We start from the raw sequence: 19,346 nt of genomic DNA on the forward strand, positions 1-19,346 counted from the left end.
GGGTGGAGCATGGCAGTTTTTCATCAGCATATGGCCATATTATCCAGCCAGTCAGGGCAGGAGGGAAAGAGTAATATCATATCCTGGTGTGCAAGATACATTAGCAGTACTGGAATGGAGCTATTCAGGTGGAAGATGTCATGGATTCTAGTTTAGGATTTTGCTGATGATGACAGAAATGCACATGACATTGTTCCATATGATACCCTCCCTAGATACAGCACTCCTGGTATGACTGGGTTTTTAGACTGTAGCTCTTTACACTAAAGTTTAAATTTTCTTGTCTTGGCTTTGTGATCTTGCTACAAACTCAAGTTTTCCATCTTCTGCTGTGCAGGTCTTATATTTTTCCAAGTTTCTCTCTCCTTATCATTATTTCAGATAATTTTTCTCCCAGCTGTACTGGTTCATGTCTCTTTTAAATGGGATTTGCTGTTGTATGTTGTCTATGTTGCTCAACTTTAAACTCAGTTATATTCTTTTCCTTGATGATGATCAGCTCAACCTAACTCAGCATCCCTTAAAATGTCATGAGTGTGTTCCCAGCTGACAGACAACTGGAGTACTGTAAGATTAATTAGTTGCTCTTAATGAGTAAGGCAGGATGTAAAGCACTTGGAGATCTGAGGGACAGGGTGTCTGTAATGGAAAAACTGATATTGTTGACACTTGTTTGCAGTGTTCTTACCTCCCTCTTCTGCTTGCCATTCTGCTACACTGCTGTTCACCATTTCAGTTGGTTTCACCATTTGAATTGGTTTCACCATTTTGCAGTTGGTTTCAAGATTGGATTGAGCATAGCTTTTGAAATAATAGTGCATTAGACCTCAATTCAGATCTAGGTAATTCTTCCAGTCCTATGTTTTACAGATTTTCAGCTAGTATTCATTCTAAATGTTTAACCTAATTTGAGATTATCTTCCAAGTAAAATTTTGGGGGATTTACTGCTAGATCTCAATGTCTACTGTCAAATCTTTATGACAAAATCTGGTAGAAATTATTATTAATTAGTGCGAATGTAAATTCCATGTGTGTTTCAATCCTATATTATGCAAATTATTCTTTGTGTAATGATGTGGAATTCAATGGCAAGCACATAAATACCTGTCATCTGAGTTCCCCCTTATGAGACCAGGCAGGCTGAAGCAAGTGTCTGCTCCAGCTCAAGCTGGAGAGAGGAGCAGGGTCAGGGAGTGCTTTGCTGGACACAGTGGTGGACTTCCCATCCCAGCAAGTGTGAGAGGTCCTGAGGAGAGCAAAGTAAGAGTGCTGAAATGCCCAGCTTTCACATCCCATTTGATAGCACCCTGTCAATTTGTCATCCTCCACTGTGGCTCTATTCACAAACAAGAGACAAACTTCAGTTTGTGAGGATACAGCAGAAATTACTCCTGCTCTGGAAACTCTTCAAAGCTATTGCTGAGCTGTGTGCTGGCAGGGGATTTAATGAGAAATGTGGCTGTGCTCAGTGGCAGTGCTGCAGGTGACACAGAGGCACACTGTGGGGGTTCCTCCTTGCCTGAGGAATTGCAGTGAAGGCCCTGCCCTGCTGTGCCAGGGGTAGCAGGCACAGTGCTCTGCTGGCAGCCTGCAGAGAGCCTTCCCTGGTAGATGCAGGCTAACAAATGCATCTTTGCACTGCAGTAATGGAGGGGGGAAGAGAAGAAAACACCAAGTCTGGGTAAATGCTAACAGGTTTGCTGCTGTTAAAGGGAAAAAAGCCTCATAGTGTTATGTGCTTCCTTCTGTCAGTTTTATTGTTTCTATAGAACCTAATCAGCTGTGGACAAGACAGGGCTCCCTACAAGCTGTTCAACACCACTGACATTTGTGGCAGGAAGCACAGCTAATGAGCAGAGCTGGAGGTAGCTGAGCTGCACACTGTTAATTGATATTTCACTCCTCAGCTATTCCTCATTTGCTCTTTGTGTGCCAGAAGGTCAGAGCAGATTTCCTCATGGTTGTGGGTGAGGTATCTGAGGGAGAATCCTGCACCAATGGAGGTGCAGAGTAGTGGGTAAAGAAGTGGGACATGGTCAGCATATGAGGCTGACAGTCCTGAGCATAATTAGGGATGCAGCATGGCCAACCAAATGGTGAGAGAAATCAGGACTCAAGGAAATCACACAGTCTAAACCTGCTGGTTTTAACCTGCTTTTTGGGGGCTCCTATGTGGTACATAAGATAACAGAGTTCAAGCTGTTTCCCTAAGTAGGTAAAAACAGAAAATAACTGGAAAAAAACAAGTGGAATAAAACTTGAGATTACCTGTTTTCAGTGCTCAGCTTTCAGGAAAACACTAAATATGAGATTTTTAATAGTGATGATAGTTAGCAACCCTTTGAAGTCTATATCTGTGCTAGTAATTTGCTAAACTTAAGTTTATGGTTTGTAATCTTAATATGAAAAACCCTGAGACTGCCAGCCATGGTGTTTTGTGTAGGTATTTTTAAGCATGCTAAGACAAACAAAAGTAGGCCATGGTTCATCTTCCTTTCTGTTTTCTGTGCACTTACACAGAGCTTATTTCTTTAAGTCTTTGGGCTCCAGGCCTTAATCTTAACAGGACTGGGAACATCCCCATGAGTCCAGCCTTTCTCTGTGACCAGGAGAGGCAATTAACTAATTAGAGCTTGAGGCTTTGCCAATGTGAGTGTGTCTGTCTGCCCATCTCTGTGGCATCTTGTTTGGACTGCTCTGATTCTGTGCCCAGTAACTGTCATGGATGCAATGAGAGGAGCTTGGCAGGCTAATTATTAATGTTTAGACAGTTTTCTTCCTGAAGTGATATGTCTAAAGACTTACAAACTTACAAAATTTTCATAGCCTTACCTTTAAAAAATGTATATCTCATGTTGTAGGACTCAGTACCACCAGTAAGGAAATGGTTTGTGTCTTCTGCAGCACAGGTTGGACAAATCACTTGTGTTTCTCCTCTTGGGGGCAGGTGAAAGCAACTGGTACCTTGTGTTTGACTTAGTATTCACTGCAGTACTTTCACCATATGCTAATTCTGATTCACACTAATTGTAATCAAATTAATTCTAATTGAACTTCTCTTAGTATATCAAGATGCTGTATTTTAGAGGGAGGAATAAACATGTTCTAGGTATCCTGTACAAGATGACACTCAAATTTCAATTTGAGGAGCTATTTTTGAGGGGCTATTCCACTGACAGAGGGAAATCTCTCTTGGGGTAGGAGTGTTGTTTGTCCCCCTTCTCAAAGTGTGGTGAGACTCTTGCTTTGCAGAATCAGGAATACAAGGGACAGCCCTGTGAACCAAACCTTTGTCAAGGTTTCCATTGAAAGAGATGGCCCACATGGCTGTGATGGAAGGAGGAGCTGGGTCACAGTTCTGGGGTTTGGAGTTCAGATGTCTGTTCAGCTGGTCTGTAAGGAGAGGGAGCTGCCCTGTGGCCTCTGCTGTCCTTCATGTGATAATAGATGCACTGCCACAGAGGGGGCTGGTGGTGGTGAACTGGAGAGCCCTGAGGAATCCCCTGCAAGGAAAGAGGCTGTAAACACTGTGCTGGAGTTGCTCAATGCCTGTGATTAGGCTGATTAAGCCACACAGGTGTTTGAATGGACTGTGGCTGTTAAACAGTGTGAACTAATCTGATTTGTGGTACCCTGCGCACAAGGCCCTGGGTTTTGTAAGGCACTGGCAGTTGTGATGTCCTTTATTTATTTTTAAACAATCAATAAGTCAATAAATGAAGACACCTTATTTAGAGGAACATCATGAAGGTGTTTTCTGTTTCATTTTTACTGCTGCCTTCCCTCCTGCCCGTGAAGAATTGGTTTCAGGAGTCAGTCTTGCCCTTCAGCTTTGCCCCTTTGCCATGAACTGCAGACAGGGGTTTCTATAAATCTATTATCTCTATTAATATTTTTACACAGATATTTTTTCCCTTTCCTGAAAGGGTAAGCAGTCCTTCCTTCCTTCACCTTTTGAGGTAGTACATTTATGTGCAGAGCAATGACTGCAGTCTTGGAAAGCTGCAGCTCATGACTGCTGCAGAGTATTTCAGAGTGAAAACGTCTTGTGAAAACACACAAAGTTCTTTCTCCAGACTGTGCATCTTGTTGACTGTCAGAAAGCAGGGCCCAAAATCATCTCTATTCACATATGTAAATATGTATGTAAGGTAATAAATAGTAAATACACCTGAGTGCTGGTGTCAGAGGAAACAAAAAGGGCTAAAAAACAGATCCCAATTTTCTGGTTTTTGGTAGTTTTATTCAAAGATTGTCTGTTTCTAAAGCAAAATCCTAAAGAGGTAATATTTAGGGGCAGTTTTTTGTCTCAGTGAAGAACTATTGGAGGGGTATAGTGGGACAGGAAACAATAGAAAATTGTTATCTGGTGATTAGGAAAGGGGACAGCAGAAAGCCAGGAGGTCCCATTAAAGTGCAGAATCACACAGCTTGATTTCATAAATGTGTTTTGGTTTTACTACCAGCAATAAAACTAAAAATGCACTCTCTGGTGGAAGCATACCATTTCAGGGATGAATGAAAGGCATAATTAGAAAGTTTTATAAATTATGGAGCTAGCAGCCTCTGCTTGTATTAAGCATTACTTAGGGCAGAGATTAAGTTGTCAAACTTTTTATAAACCATGGTGGTATGAGAAGCTTTGTTACATTTTTAGGATAATATATTTAATAGTATTCATGTTAGGTCATAGTTTTTTGCATAATATGTTGCATTATTTTTATCCTGAACTAGAAACTATTGCATATTATTTTGTTAGTTTGGTATTTTAAAGTTCGAATTGTTTTCTTTAAGATAGACTTTCCATTAGGTACTGAGTGTCCTGGGCTGATGTTTTGACCTTTCTGTGCTGCAGAGGAGCTTGAGGAGAAAGCCTTGAAGTCATTGTAAGGAAAGGATTAAAGACTGTTTAATAATAGTTTGAAGTAACCTAGATCACCAGTAGGCATTCCTTGTCCCACTCTCTCTGACAAAAGGTCAGAGTTCTGCAGAAAGTTGCCTAGAGATAGCATAAAGGATCACAGTTAATGGACTGTGTGTTTTTGCTATTTTCCTCCAGTGGTCACTAAATTGAATTTTCATAACAGCTTTTTTCTTTTTTTCCATAATTTTAAAACATAGTTCTGTAAGCTCTAGTAAAAAAAAAAACAACTGTCAGCACAGTTCTTACTGCAGAGACTTGCTCTGAGGCTTTATTTGTATTTTGAGATGCATTGCAAAAGTTCACAGATCATGTGCAAATCAGGCCTAGGATTATAAATAGCAGGAGATAGCTGATGTGCTTTTGCACAGATCTTAGACCAAAGCTCAGAACAAAGGAAAGAACCAGGGGATTGCATTGTTCTTGCTTCTCTAGGATAGGGGAGACTCAGCTGAGTTCTGGTTGTAACTTCTGTAGGTGATATATGTGTAATATTATGTTTGGAACTGAATTCCAGCTCCCTAAGGAGTCTGCTGTGAACTGACTCGTTGCTGATGTTGGTTGGGCTTGATTGCTTTATATTTTTTTCATCTTTCTGTGGTTTGGGAGTATGGAAGTTATTCTGTCTCCCTGTTTATTTATTATGGTGTCTGCCCTTTGGTCTCGTCTGTTGCTTGGAATATGTGCCTACCAAGGTCTCTGATATTAGTTTTTAAAATTATTTTTATTTTCAGGATCCAACAAACCTGGATAAGTTCAATGTCTCAAACTTCTTTCATGTTAAGAACAACATAAAAGTAATCGATCCAGGTAAGGATGAATTGAAGGTAGGCTGAGAAAACACCAACATGGAAAATCTGAATATGATTCTGTGGAATTGTCTCAGTTTTCTGGAAGGACATCTCTCAGTGGTTAGCTTATTATGCTCATATCTGGGTTTTGGGTTTTTTTAACCTACTGTTGTGCAAGCAAGCATCTCTTTCTATTTACCCAGTCAGAATAAGTGAGTATTATCTCAGATATATCTCAGAATATCTAATATCCAGCAAATACTAAGCATACCAAGACAGAGGACAAGTGAAACTTGTAAAAATTCAATATTAAATTAAAATATTAACTAAATCAAATTCCACAGTCCAGTCCAGCAACCTTCTTCCCCTACTGTCACATTAAATATCTGATCCTGGGATTTTTATATCACAGGCCTGGCCATTCAGTGAGGAGATGAAGGACAGAAGTTTATATTGTACCCAACTGTCTTTTGTCTTTATTGTTCTGTAAAAATTTTACAAGACTTGAATGGACTTAGATGATTTCTAGTGATTTCAAATAAATTTTCATTATAGTTGGCTTGATTTTTTTTTTCTTGTACATCATATTGGCATTTATTGTGCTGTATTTTGGGTTACACTGTCAATAGTGTTATGCATTGCTATTTGTCACTGTGTCTGGAGGAATATATATATATATATAGTTGCTAGACCTTTTAATTTAAGAAAAAGTAGCATTAATAGCTGGAAATTTTTTGTGTAATTAGTTATGTAATAAACTGAAGGAGAACAAAATACAATGTTTCTTTTAATTCTGAGTGATTTAACTTTGTCTTACCTAGATGAAGAAAAAGCAAAATTAGATCCATCTTACTATTTGAAAAATACAAATACAGAGACCCGAGAGACTTTACTGGAGCTTTATAAGGAATTCAAAGGTGATGATATTTTAGCAGCTACTATGAAGGCTCCTGAAAAGAAGAAAGTGGATAAGCTGAATGCAGTAAGTTGACTTAATTTGTAGTTTGGTACTGATTGAGTTCTTCAAGAATGGTAATAGTTGTTTTTCTTCTTAGAGGCCGTATTGCAGTATAAACAAACACTGCTCCTTCTGTTTCCTCTCACACAGAAATTTGTCATAGATGAGAAAATGAGAATCATATCAGGATTCCTTAGACATGCATAGTATGTGTCAGTGAGTTTCTATTTGTTAAATCATTGCAAATGAACCTAAACATTTGAGACCTGAATCACAATGAGAAGGAAGAATCCTTATGATGTGGTTATGTATGTGTTGGCAGAAACTTTTTCCCAGGTTATAATCTCTCACTTTGAGTTTGTTTATCATTGCTTCCTGCATTTATTGCCAGAGAGAGCACACCTTAAGGGGAGTGCAAGTGAATAATTTCTGGTGTGGACAAATATTACAAATCGTCCACAGCTGCTCCTCCATTTTCTTTTTCCACTGGAATGCAGGGTTTGGTGGAATATTTTAAAGGATGTTCTTCCAGGTGCATGTTCATGGTTGTCAAGAGAAACAATCCATCTGCATCTAGATTTCCTACATCAAAGGCTGTTTCAAATGGGCAAGAGAGAGTATTCTTCTGTCCCTTAATAATTCTGGGATGTGTGTGCCTACTTGCTTTGATTACACTTACATGAAAACTAACAGGAGTGCAGCAGCTTTTAATGAGAGGGCTTAGAGACAGATTAGGGAGTATATGTGACCAAGGAGCAGGATCACAAATGCTCTCTTTTTTGGGACATTGTAGTGTTTAAAAAAAAAAGTAAGGAGAAGAAAAAAGAGGGCAGATATAAGGATGAGCTCTACACATGTTGGGGAGTTGGATTGTCAGCTAATGACATAGGTGGGCATAGCTGCAAACTTGTTTAGAATGCAGTGAAACCTTAGGGAATGAGCAATGACCTGGCTGGACTCTTTACAGGCATTTCCCTGGAACTGCTTAACATGTCTCTGGGTTTATTAGATCTTTGTAATTTACTACAAAATCCGTGTGTGACATTAACATTTCTCTTCTGCAGAATTACAGAGCTCAAAATAGACCTTGGGAACCATGGGATGGTGCCTCTGCACACAGCAGGGCCAGCTGTTGGAGGGGCTGGTTTGCTCTCCCCTGCAGTATCTCTCTGATTCACTGGATTTTCCTTCCTCTCAGCAGCACTGGAGACTTCTAGAGATGTCTTGGCAGAAGTATTCTTGCCTGTCTGTACCCATGGACATACAAATAAATGGTGATAATAGAATCTCTGCATAGTGATGTATTAAACTGCACTGGAAGCATTAAGCCCCTTTGGCTCAGTGCGTGAGCAGCCTTAACTAGAGATTCATCAGAGCAAATGTGGGCAGCAGATGGAGAATTATCACTGCACTGGGTATTTGTTTCCTTCAGTAAGAGCTAGAGCAGAAAGTCTGCCTTCAGAAGGATGGCATTTGTGTGTCTCTGATGCTTATATAGTATCTTTGGTAGATAAATTCTAAGATCTAATGTTTTTTTCTCTTGCTTTTTCCTCTGCAAACAGGCTCACTATTCCACTGGAGCTGTAAGTGCTTCCTTCACCTCCACTGCAATGGTGCCTGAAACTACCCACGAAGCAGGTACCAGAACTACCTACCTGCAAACCATTTATTTATTTCTGAGTTTCAAAGTGTGCTCCTTAGCACATGTACATTTATGAGGACTGAAAGAATGCATTGGTAATTGGTCAGTGCTGATGCCATGGAAATGTATTCCCTGACCAGATATATCCTTACTTTCCAGTGAGGTTGTTCTGAAAATACTTGAGCAATTATGATCAAGCTTTGGCTTTGAATGACAGTTACTTCTTTTGAACCAAAATTAATGAGACATTTTCTATGGCCAGGGATGGCAAATTGATATATCCCCTTTTCTAAGTTAGGAATGAAATAGAATCTCTCCTCAGATATCGTACAAAACCTTGCCCACCTTTTTGGCCTACCCCAGTATTAGTGAGAACAACGGCAAATTTTGTGATGGTAACTTCTAGTTTACTACTTTTCACACAAAAATACAGTTTAATACAATAAAGTTTTCTTTTTATTCTCCAGCCTAAACACAAATGTATAAGATTTATTTAGTTTGGATATTGATTAAACAGCCGAGTCATTAGCATTTCCAGTTGAGAAAGTTGAGCAACTAAAATTTAGATGGCAAATACTTAAGCAAAGATGGAATGCATTGCTAAAACTATGTTTACCAAATTCAGTTCCTTTACTTGGTAAATTACAGTGATTTGAAGGTGACTGAGTACAGAAAATATCTGACTAACTGGACATTTTGACAAAATGGGAATGGAAACATCATAGATTGATCCTTTGGTTTGACTTACCAGTAATGTCCCAGTAAGAGCTTCAGTTGTTTTCAGAACTGGGTAGGTCTCTGTATGTCAGCAGTTTGTGGTTGACCTGCTTGGCTTCCAGGATTGACAAGAGGCAATTTGGGTTCAAAGTAATGTTTGTGGTTGGTAGGCATTGGTTGAAAATTATAGTTTGTAATACTGAATGCTTCTGGGATTTAAAATATACATTTTTTGGTTGGTTCTCAAAGAGTTGGTGGTTTACTATAATGGAAAGTGTTTTGCACAGAGATTAATGCAAAGTTATCATAGATGAATTGCAGAGTAGGATCCCTCAGGACCCAGTAGTACAGGAGAAGAGGTCAGACAGTAGGTTCTATGAATTGTTTACTGATGATTTCTAAGGATCAATGAGTGAGCTTACAGAGAGCTAATTACTGTCTTTTGCTTTGATGTAGCTGCTATTGAAGAAGATGTTGTGAGATACCAGTACGTGAAGAAGAAGGGATATGTGCGACTTCACACTAATAAAGGAGACCTCAACTTGGAGCTGCACTGTGACATGGTAATGTGCCCCATAAGATGAATTTCTGTAGATAACAACCAGAATTGGAGCTGGCAGTGGAAATGTGTGTATATATATAAATGAATTAACTATATATATTTACACTGCATGTGTAAGTGTTCTCTGTGAGTAGTCCCATCATTTTAGTGGATTACCTACAATATGCCAAGGTACCTATGTAGAACTGCAAAGGGTCAGGATTAATGACCCAAAAAATGACCAGGAAGGAAGACAGCAAAAAGAAGGTAGAGCACGGTGAAAAGGGAATAATCCAAGGTTACACAACAGTTTACTGACAGAACCAGGCAAAGAACCTCACTGAAACCAGGAGCAGTCTGTCAGTCTGAGTCCATGTAGTTAAGATCCCCAGAAATGGTTAGATTTGTTTCTAAAGCCTAAGCTTTATAGAACAAACCTAAATGAAAACCTTAGAATATGTTTTTACTTCCTGTAGTTCCAATTCTTAAAGTTCAAGTTTTCAAGCACTTTCCCTTTGCCATTAAGAGAAGTTGATTTTAAAGAAAAACAGAATGGAGATTTTTATAGTCTATGCAGTCTGATTCTGGGGGAAATCAGTGGCTCTTAATAAACATAGCAAGACTTCTGATAGATGAATGAGTTGTGGCTACAGTGATGTCTCAGACGTCACTACTTGGGTAGTGTGTTTGCTTATTTATTTGTACAGCCACAGCTATAAAAGGAAAAAGGTTTTCAAAGCTTTGATGGTTTACTGAGATTTTTGTCTCAGGATATTATAGGCCTGGAAGTTGGTATTTTAAAAAGTTAAAGGATGTTTAAATGGTTTATAGAGGTTTAATGGTAAAATAGGGGTTTAAATGGTAAAACGTCTGTTTCTTGTGAGCCTCACAAAGCATAAAGGCAGTGGTGCTGGGTAGGAGTTGGGGTGCCTGATGTGAAATCCAGATGTACCAGAGAATGCATCCATTTTTGTGTGCAAGGAAGAAAAAGGAACAGACAGCATAAGTCTTCTGGCTTTCCCTTCTCTTCCTTTCTCTCACATGAGTAAGAAGCAAGATAAGTGTAAACATCTCAGGCTGATCTATGCAAACAGCATGAGAATCTCCACAGCAGTGTATCGTGTTAGTAACTCTGTAGGTCTCTGTTATCCCTACAGGTGTTTTCCGTGCTATGAAATAGTAACACTGTAATAAGGCAAAAAGCAGAGGATGTGAGTACAGCAATATTTAGGGGAAGCAGCAGAACAAGCAGATTGCATTGAATCATTTGTTTTGCCATATGTTCTCAAACTGGCTCCTGGCTAAAGCAGGCTGACTGCAGCTATTCTTATCAGCGTGGGTTTTTTGGCCACATGTGTGACCGGTGTCACTCAGTCCTGAGGACCCAGGCTCAATTGCTCATTATAAACTTCCTGTATGATATCTATTATGTTTCCTTTTTTTCCAGATGAATTCCTATTCATCCACCTTTCACACACAAAACTTCTTCATGTGCACCCTGGAAGTGTGTGCGGTTTTACACAACCAGACATGCTCCAGTGCTGGCCTCCAGCCATCTGTTCCTTGTGTCAATTAAATCTGTGTGAATTTAGCAGACCTTTGGCACTGCAGAGAGGAAAAACATATATATTTAGAATAAATAAGAAAAGCTTGCTGCTGTTGGGAGGTTTTCACAACATCCACCTTAGGTCATCATCCTAGGTCTGTGAAATCAGCTCTTTCCTGGAGGCACTTGTTTTTCTCCCTTTACTAAGTAAGGAGTTTGTGCTTCTAACTTTGGTTTTCCTGAATCACACTGAGGTCAGCTCAGTGCAGAGAGAGCAAACATCTTGCAAACATATAGCACATACATAGGTCACAAACATATACACAAATCAGCTACAATGAGTCTATTGAGACTGCAAAGATCAAAAAAATCTAAGTATTGTTAAGCACTTCCAGTTCATCCTGCTTGTGAATATGTGTGGCAATAGTCTTAATTAATCATATGCCAAGTTTTTATCAGCTTTTCTGCCTTATCCAGTGCACAGGCTGGACCATTCCTGGAAACTATTTGGAGCTGGTTTATATACAGAATTTGGTTTTCCTGTCAAAGTGTATAGTGTGGGTAAGGTCCTTGAATGCAGTCAGGGAGAACAGGATTGTACCATAATGCTCTCTCAAATTAAACTGCACAGGGTTTTTTTAATTGCTGAGGGATATCCTGTGCATATCATTATGGAAGCCACCCTGGCAGTGATCATAATTTCACAGTAGTGCAAATATATGATTGTGAAATGTTTAAGGAAACTTGAGGATGAAGTTGCTATATAAATATGACAGATAAATACCTGTGTCTGGAGGTAGGATTTGCAACATTTAAATTACGTTCTAAAATAGCCTTATGGTTTAGGTTTCAGTACATACTTTGAGGTGAAATGTCCCTTAGATGGTATGTGTACTGAGTCTTCAATTGGATTTTTATGCCTCTTGTCTGTATTTAAGCAAAATGTTCTTGCAGTTGTGCTGTCAGCACTCTGCACTGCTTCTGAAATCTGCCCAGTATCTATTGCCTTCAACACTGTCCTTGGGTGCTCACTCCCTGTCCCCTCACAGCTCTTTCCTTTCTTTCCCATTTTTTTGAGCTATTTGCCAGTATGGATTGTTTGTAGCTCAGTCTATCTGTGCATGTGGAAACCTTTGTTTAAAATTAAGTATGGGGTTCTTCATATACTGGTACTTTAAGGTGCCAGTCAATAAGATTGATAGTGATGAAATTCTTCCTAGCACCAAAAACCTAATCAAGAAATGTTTTGTATTGATCCAGGGCAGGAAATCAGTGTTGCAGTGTGATTGAAGTCATCAGTTACTTTGTGACAAGATTCAGAAAGAGCATGAAATAGGACTAGAATCCAGATAATTTCAGTGTTTGAAATCACTTGTTCAGAGCACCAGAAAACTTCACTCAGGTTCCAGAAGGATGGTGTGTGGTTTCAATCATTGACCTGAAAAAAGGCAATAAAAAGACTTTGGAAGATAAGCTGGATTTTTGGATTTCCCCCCCCCTTTTGAATTTGTGCCTCAGATGAGCAAAGGTACTGTTCTCTCTTGGGATCATAGCAGTGTGCCTACTGCATTTTTTGGTCATTTGTTTTTCTCCCAATCCTGCTATTCAGATACAGTATGTTCCTCCTGATGGGGACTAATCAGATGGCCTTTTGTAGGGACATTTTCCAGGAAGTTGAGTTCAGCTGCACATAAGAAACATTTGTTGAATACATTAATTGTATTAAAAATTTACAAAAATTCTACTTGCCAGAAGTAATTCTGGCAAGTACAGAAGATTTAACAACATCCAACAAGTGTTATTCTTTCCGTTCTAGTCCCATGCATATCAAACACATAAATTCTGAAGAAATAACTGACGAAAGGCAATGAATATCACTGAATTTCTTGTATTTTATTTACTGTGATTTTTCTGGTCTCCTCAAGTTCTTCTAGTTGCTTTAATCAAGTTGCTGCTGGGAACAACTGCATATTATCCATGTGAATTCTGCTGCATTAGTCACTATAGTGATGGAGTTTTACCTTGTAGGTGGTGGAGCAGCCATTTTTAAATACATATATATATACATATAAATAAATATGTAAATGTAATGCTCCAGAAGACCCTGTCAAAATGATGAACACGTGGTTTGATGTTCTATCTCCCTTCTCTGCTGGGTGTGTCCTCTGCCTACGAGTGGTCACTGGGATGATGATCTGGTGGTTCAGCACATGCCAAGAGCTGTAATCAAATACTAATCTGTAGCTGCCTTGGCAGGTTTTATAAATTCACTTCTCTCTCTCAGGTTTAGTACTTTAAGGTTTAAGGGCAAGATGGCAAAACAAAGAAGAATGTGAGATGGATTTCAAAGCTCCATCTGACACTCCACAAATGCTGTTTGAGGTTTTAGGGCCTGACAAACTCTGCTTAATGATGATGTCTTGGCATAGCTTTCCCAAGAGGCTGTTACTCTACAAACATTGATGTTTTAATCTTTTTAGGCCCTCTGACCTGTGAAATATGCCTGTGATCTATAAATGTGTAATCCACCCCCTGTTCTTTGAAATCACCTCTCCTTTTCTGTGAGGGACTGTTCTGAAGATCAGAAGCCTGTAAACTTCTTATCCATTTCCACTGGCAAAGAAGTGAGTTGCTGAAAAAATCCTTTGACCTCCTGGCATGATGAGGTTCTCCAGTCTTCCTGAATCTCTCATTTTCTTTCTAATTTAAACCTTCATTCTATTTGCTTTCTGTCAAGATGATATTGGTACTGTCTGGGAAATAACTGGCTGATGTTTTACCAGTATCTGTTCATTCGGTAATAGGATTGGAGGTATGAAATACAGTGGTCTTGGCATGGTTGTAATAGCTTATTTATTATTTTTTCATCAAAATAGGCCATTATAGGGAGAGCTGCAACTCTCAACTTCGAGTTCTTGTCAACAGAAACTAAGAACAAACAAAGCTGTGTTTTTCCAGTAGAAGAGCTGGATATGTTTTTAAAAAATGTTTGTTAGAGAGGATGTTGTTACTTCTTGGTGTGTTTTTTCCTCCAAGTTGTACAATAACAGACAGATTATTGCTCTTTGGGGCTGAGAGTAGGATGGCTCTGCACAGCCATCTTGATGAACAGGTCACTTCTAGGCTGTTCGGAGTGATTGGAAGCCGACACTTTAATAGTTTTAACTTTGAGGGCATAACACCCTGTCCTGGTTTAACTCCAGTCAGCAACACAGCCCCTCACTCACTCCCTGACCCGTGGGGTGGGGGAGAGGATCAGAAAAGGGGAAAACTCGTGGGCTGAGCTAAAGGCAGTTTAACAGGTAAAGCAAGAGCTGCACACACAAGCAGAGCAAAATGAGGAATTAATTCACCACTTCCCAAGGGCAAGCAGGTGTTCAGCCATCCTCAGGAAAGCTGAGCTCCATCACCATAATGTTTACTTGGGAAGACAAACATCATCCTTATGAATGTCTCCCCTTCCTCCTTATTCCCACAGCTTTATATGCTGAGCCACCTCTCCATGAAGCTGTCCCTGCTGCCCTGGGTTGTCTGTGTGTTTTCCTGGCAGCCCTTGGCACTGAGTAATTGGTGGAAAGGCATTTTGCACATTTGGATCCTTTCTGCCTTCCCAGCTGCCCTGGCAAGCTGGATCTGGGAAGGGAATTGATGTTATTGGATCGTGCCCCTTATTTCTGACATTTGCAGACATGAGGTGCAGCCATCCCATGGCAGCTGTGTCTGCCATGAGTGATCCCAAACCCGAGGATGAGGTGGGTGTTCTGGAGTTACACAGCTGCTGCTCTTCATCTTTCTCTGACGTGTTTCTTGTTTGTACCTTGGCTGGTCTGATGAGAGCAGGGTGACCTTGGGAGGTTGACAACTACCAGAGCTTCTCTGTCTAGTGTGGAAAGTGTTACACGTTGCATCTTCTGAAAAGGTGGAATTTATGTGCAGGCAGCTGCAGATGGATGAAATGCCAGGGAGCTGCCGTGGGACCTTCATTACTCCTAGTTTTAAACTGTTGGAGGTTGCTTGAGCAATTAAAGTTGCATCCTCATTTAGACTGTACCCACCTGTGCTGTCCTGCTTACCAGTCCATCCTCATCAGCACCCAGCCCTGCACTGTGCTCTCTGACAAGCTCCTTAACCCTTGTGTGATGACAAATTTGGAGGGGGCAGTGAGGTGGGGAGAGGATTGTTTTCTTTTCTACCACTGCAGTAAATTTAAGTTGAGAAAAAGTAGTAGATGTGGCTGACTCTGTCTCTGGAGAACTAGTAGTTAACATTGACAAATTAGATGAGTGAATTAGATGCCTTGTTTAATTTGAGTTGTGCTCAGCTAAACTGATTGATTGTCCCTGTGTTTGCAAGAATGTGAGAACTAAAACTGAAGTGTGTCATCTTTTTACTGGCATCTTGTCTAAGCTGAGCATCTTGCTTAGACTTCAGAAAAGTTTTCAGTAACATCATGAACGTCAGTGTTGTGGAAGAAATGCCTTTTAAAAGTGAAATTTAGCTATCTGCTGAAGTCTTTGCTAAATAGCTGATTAAATTACAGTGAGTTTCTGCGTAATGAGAATGCATTAATTCTGCTCTTTGTTCTAAGCAAACTTGGAGGCTTTGAGGTAGCAAAATAGGCAAATGTTTGCTATCAAGTCAGCAATCTATTTCCCAAGGCATAGTTAACTTGTTCTGATTCTTTTTTATTATCAGTAGGAGTCTGGCTGAGTGTTTTACCCCACAGTGCCCCAGTGCTTTCATGTCTCCCAATGCTCACTCTCTGGAACTGTGCTCTTCTGATCACGGATCACAAATTGCCTGAACATGTTTGCTTGTGGTATAACCAGTTGAGAATTGTGTCCCTTAGATGAACTGTGGCTTTCTTGAACTGAACCACCACAGGCAGCTGTTGTTCGCCACCATCACCTGTCACTGGCTCAGTCCCTCTCTCACACTGGGGAACTGTTAGCAGGAAAGTGGAGCTGGCAGGGAGTGGTGTTTAGGTCTGGAGTAAATGTTTCTCCTGTGGGAAATGTCACGGGCTTCCCACAGTGAAATTCTTCCCATGCTCTTGCAGTGGGCTTTGTGGAGTTTTGGGTTTTCTTGTCCTTCTTCCTGTGAAACAAAGGGAATGTGCTCATAGTTCATTGGTGCAAAGTGAAATGGGGTGGTTTAAATGGCCTTCCAGAACAGTATTGGACACTGAAACTTTACATATTTCTTTCCGTGGCTTGGAGGAGGGAACAGACACTTGCACTTGAATCACCAGGTGGTGATTCCTGAAATTGTACTATTACATTTAGCTCTAACTAAGCCCCAAATAAAGCCAAGCTTTTATTGCTGAATTCTCTTCTGTGTGATGGGTAGGCTGAGTACTACAGATTGAAAGGTGGGGGGAAACTTGAGTTTAAACCTTACCAAATCACCTTGTTATGGGCTCACACATTAGAAGAGCTGCTGAATGAACAATTACAAGATAAAAAATGCTCTGTGTAAAAGAACATAAATGGATTAAAGCAAAGCAAAATCCACCTTGCATTTTAAAGGAGATCTATGTTAAGAAAATGGAAAGCTTCGTTTGAAGCTTTAGAAATTTCTGTCACTAGTTCATGCCTCTTAGTAGCAAAATTCTGGCATTTGTGTGATAAGATGAAGGCTGGAGAATGCAATTTTAATTTGAGAGGAATGAGCTTTTCATTATTTCCTGCTTTGAAACATAGGGTTAATGAGCATATAGCAAGGCTCTGTAGTTTAGTGCCACTACTACGGTTCATCCAATTTAGAGAGAAAAAAAGAAATAAAAGGGAAGTGGAATTAGCACAGGAAAATTATACAGATGTGCGAATGACAGCTTCTGAATGCTTAGTGTGAAATTTCCCTTCAAGGTTCATGCACATCCTCAAGGGATGGAGCATTTTGAAATGATTAGCTCTTCACATAGTAAAGCCTTTTTCCTTGCAGTCATGGCAACAACTCAGGAGCTCTTCCCTCTTTTCCCATCTCCCGCACCTTGGCAACAGGAGTGCTGCAGGTTTTCATCTCCTCCTGTTTGGCTCTTCGCTGTCCAGTAGAGATTCTGAGTTAAGGTAACTTTTACAAATGTAATGAACCCTTGTAACTAATGAGAAAGGACAGCTGCAGACTGGGAAATCAGACAGGGACCTGGCTTGGTTGGTCCCACCCTTCAGGTCTCGGGATGCAGCAGGAGAGATGAATTTTACCTGGCATGGAGCCACCCTTGCTGGCAAAATGGAAACTGAAATTGGCTCGAATAAAATCTGCATTTATCCTAGGAGTTTGTAGTAGGCACTAAGGGTTTTTTTCTGTTTTGCTTTGGTTTTCTAAATTGTATATTCCTTTCTTCAGTATTCTCTGAGTATAATGATTTCACAGTCTCCTGTCACTACTATTTTTGCAGGGTCATTCTTTGTTGCAATCTCTCATTAACTCTGAAATTTGTCTGGGCATAGTAACTGGTAGAGTGCTGGTGTTTCCACGCTACTAAGGGTGTTAGCTATATGGAGACTTAAACCTACTTAGAAAACCATTGGGCTGTGGCCCCATTAAATATGTATATCTATGAGCCAAGCAAAGCATTTGTGGCATCTTCTGGGATAAGTACTCTTCTGGATTCCTGTCTCAAAGCATTTATTAAAATTTTACTGCTTGTCTTGGGTGTGAATTTTCAGCAGTTGAAAGACAGTTATCTGGCATCTACAAAATAAATAGGGAGCACAGTTGGAGCAGGTGACTCATTTTTGGTATAAATAAAATTTTTCTTTTTACTATTTGTCATTTGGAAAGAGAAGTGTCTTTAGCTGAAGGACATCATAGAGCCACTGCAGTCACTTACATGGTCCCAACTTGACCTAAGAAAAGGATGATTTCTCAGGGCTCTCCTACCACACTGTTTGGTCAGAAAAGCCTTCCACAATTTTTAAATTTTCCTTTTTAGGACTGTCACTGCATCATTCTGAGAAGATATTGCAGTAGATTTAAAACCATGTTTTCTGTCTGTGGATTTCAGATCAGGTTAACATGGTTGCATTTTTCCCTAGACTTCCTTACATATAGGTCTAAGTCATAGTCAGTAGAATAAAATAATTTAAGTCATTTCCTGCTTAATGTAAAAGGGATAAAGGGGGGGAAATTAGCTGTTGCTGTTGAGGCCAGTTTAAGTCAAATCCAGCCAGAACTAAAATGAGAGCCTGGAGCACACAGTCAGGGGTGAGAGAACAAGACACCAGCGTTGCCTCCTGCGTTTGCAGGTGCCTTGACCATCCCCTCCTCCTTCAGAAATGGTGTGAGGCAAGTGCTGTGCAGGAAGTTTCTGAAGAAGGAGACAGCTTTGCATTCAGAGAATGGGAGTCTGACACCTGCCACAAGATCTTGTATCAAATAACAAAGTCAGGTTTGTTTATGTGTATTTATATGTCATCAGTCTTTGTAGTTGGAACAAAGACTTCAAAGACTGGCCTTGTTTGTGTGGTCAGTGCAAAACACAACTTCATTACTGAGGATCTGCACCTTCTCCATAAACCTCGAGCCTTTTTCTCCTGCTTTGGGCAGGATGCTGCTTTAAAAATCCCTGAAATGTGCTTGGCAGTGTGAGATTTGCCAAGAACATTAACTGCTTTGAATAAATCAGATAATCTGAGCCAGATATTCTAGATTTACTGCATGACTGAAACTGGGGTTTATTACTGATTGAATGCAAACCTTCTTATTTGTGTCTACTAAAAAGCACTATAAAAGGTAGTGTTAATGTTGCTAAGGAACTGTTTACCTGCCAAATGTATCTCTGTGATGCATGAGGTGACCATGGGAACCAATTTGGTGGCAATTATTTAAAGAAAACCTTGCAGTGAAATGACTATTGCATGTATACTAAATATTTCTGAAGTTGCATTTAAAAAGCTTATTTCTGGGAAAGGGTATAATAGCTAGAAATCCATTTAGAGAGAAGGGTCAGCACAGGTCCTGCATAAAAAATACATTACTAGAGCCAGTTTTTTTGATGTATATTTTACAAATCATGTTTTGAAAATAAATAGGAAATCTGTTTTGGGTTATCAGCTTTGTGCAAATTTAAGATTATTTGGTGTCCATTCCTAGGGGACTCAGTCTTTTGCCTGATTTCATTTTTTGTGAAAAATTAATTACAGGTTCCTGTATTCCCCCTCGAGAATGTATTAACTATGTCTCTCTCTCTCCAAAGAGTGCTTGGCTGTCATGACAGAAAGTGCC

General features: G+C 39.9%; 1 protein-coding gene across 1 annotated transcript in view; it reads left to right on the forward strand.

The window, feature by feature from the left end:
- Positions 1 to 19,346, forward strand: part of PPIL2 (peptidylprolyl isomerase like 2) — a 68,136-nt gene that overhangs the window by 21,319 nt on the left and 27,471 nt on the right. The window contains exons 9-12 of the mRNA XM_036393486.1: positions 5,657 to 5,732; positions 6,535 to 6,695; positions 8,234 to 8,309; positions 9,487 to 9,593. Coding sequence (XP_036249379.1) covers positions 5,657 to 5,732; positions 6,535 to 6,695; positions 8,234 to 8,309; positions 9,487 to 9,593 — 420 coding nt within the window. The remainder of the gene's footprint in view (positions 1 to 5,656; positions 5,733 to 6,534; positions 6,696 to 8,233; positions 8,310 to 9,486; positions 9,594 to 19,346) is intronic.

Source organism: Molothrus ater, chromosome 18, assembly GCF_012460135.2.
Source record: "Molothrus ater isolate BHLD 08-10-18 breed brown headed cowbird chromosome 18, BPBGC_Mater_1.1, whole genome shotgun sequence".
NCBI lineage: Eukaryota > Metazoa > Chordata > Aves > Passeriformes > Icteridae > Molothrus > Molothrus ater.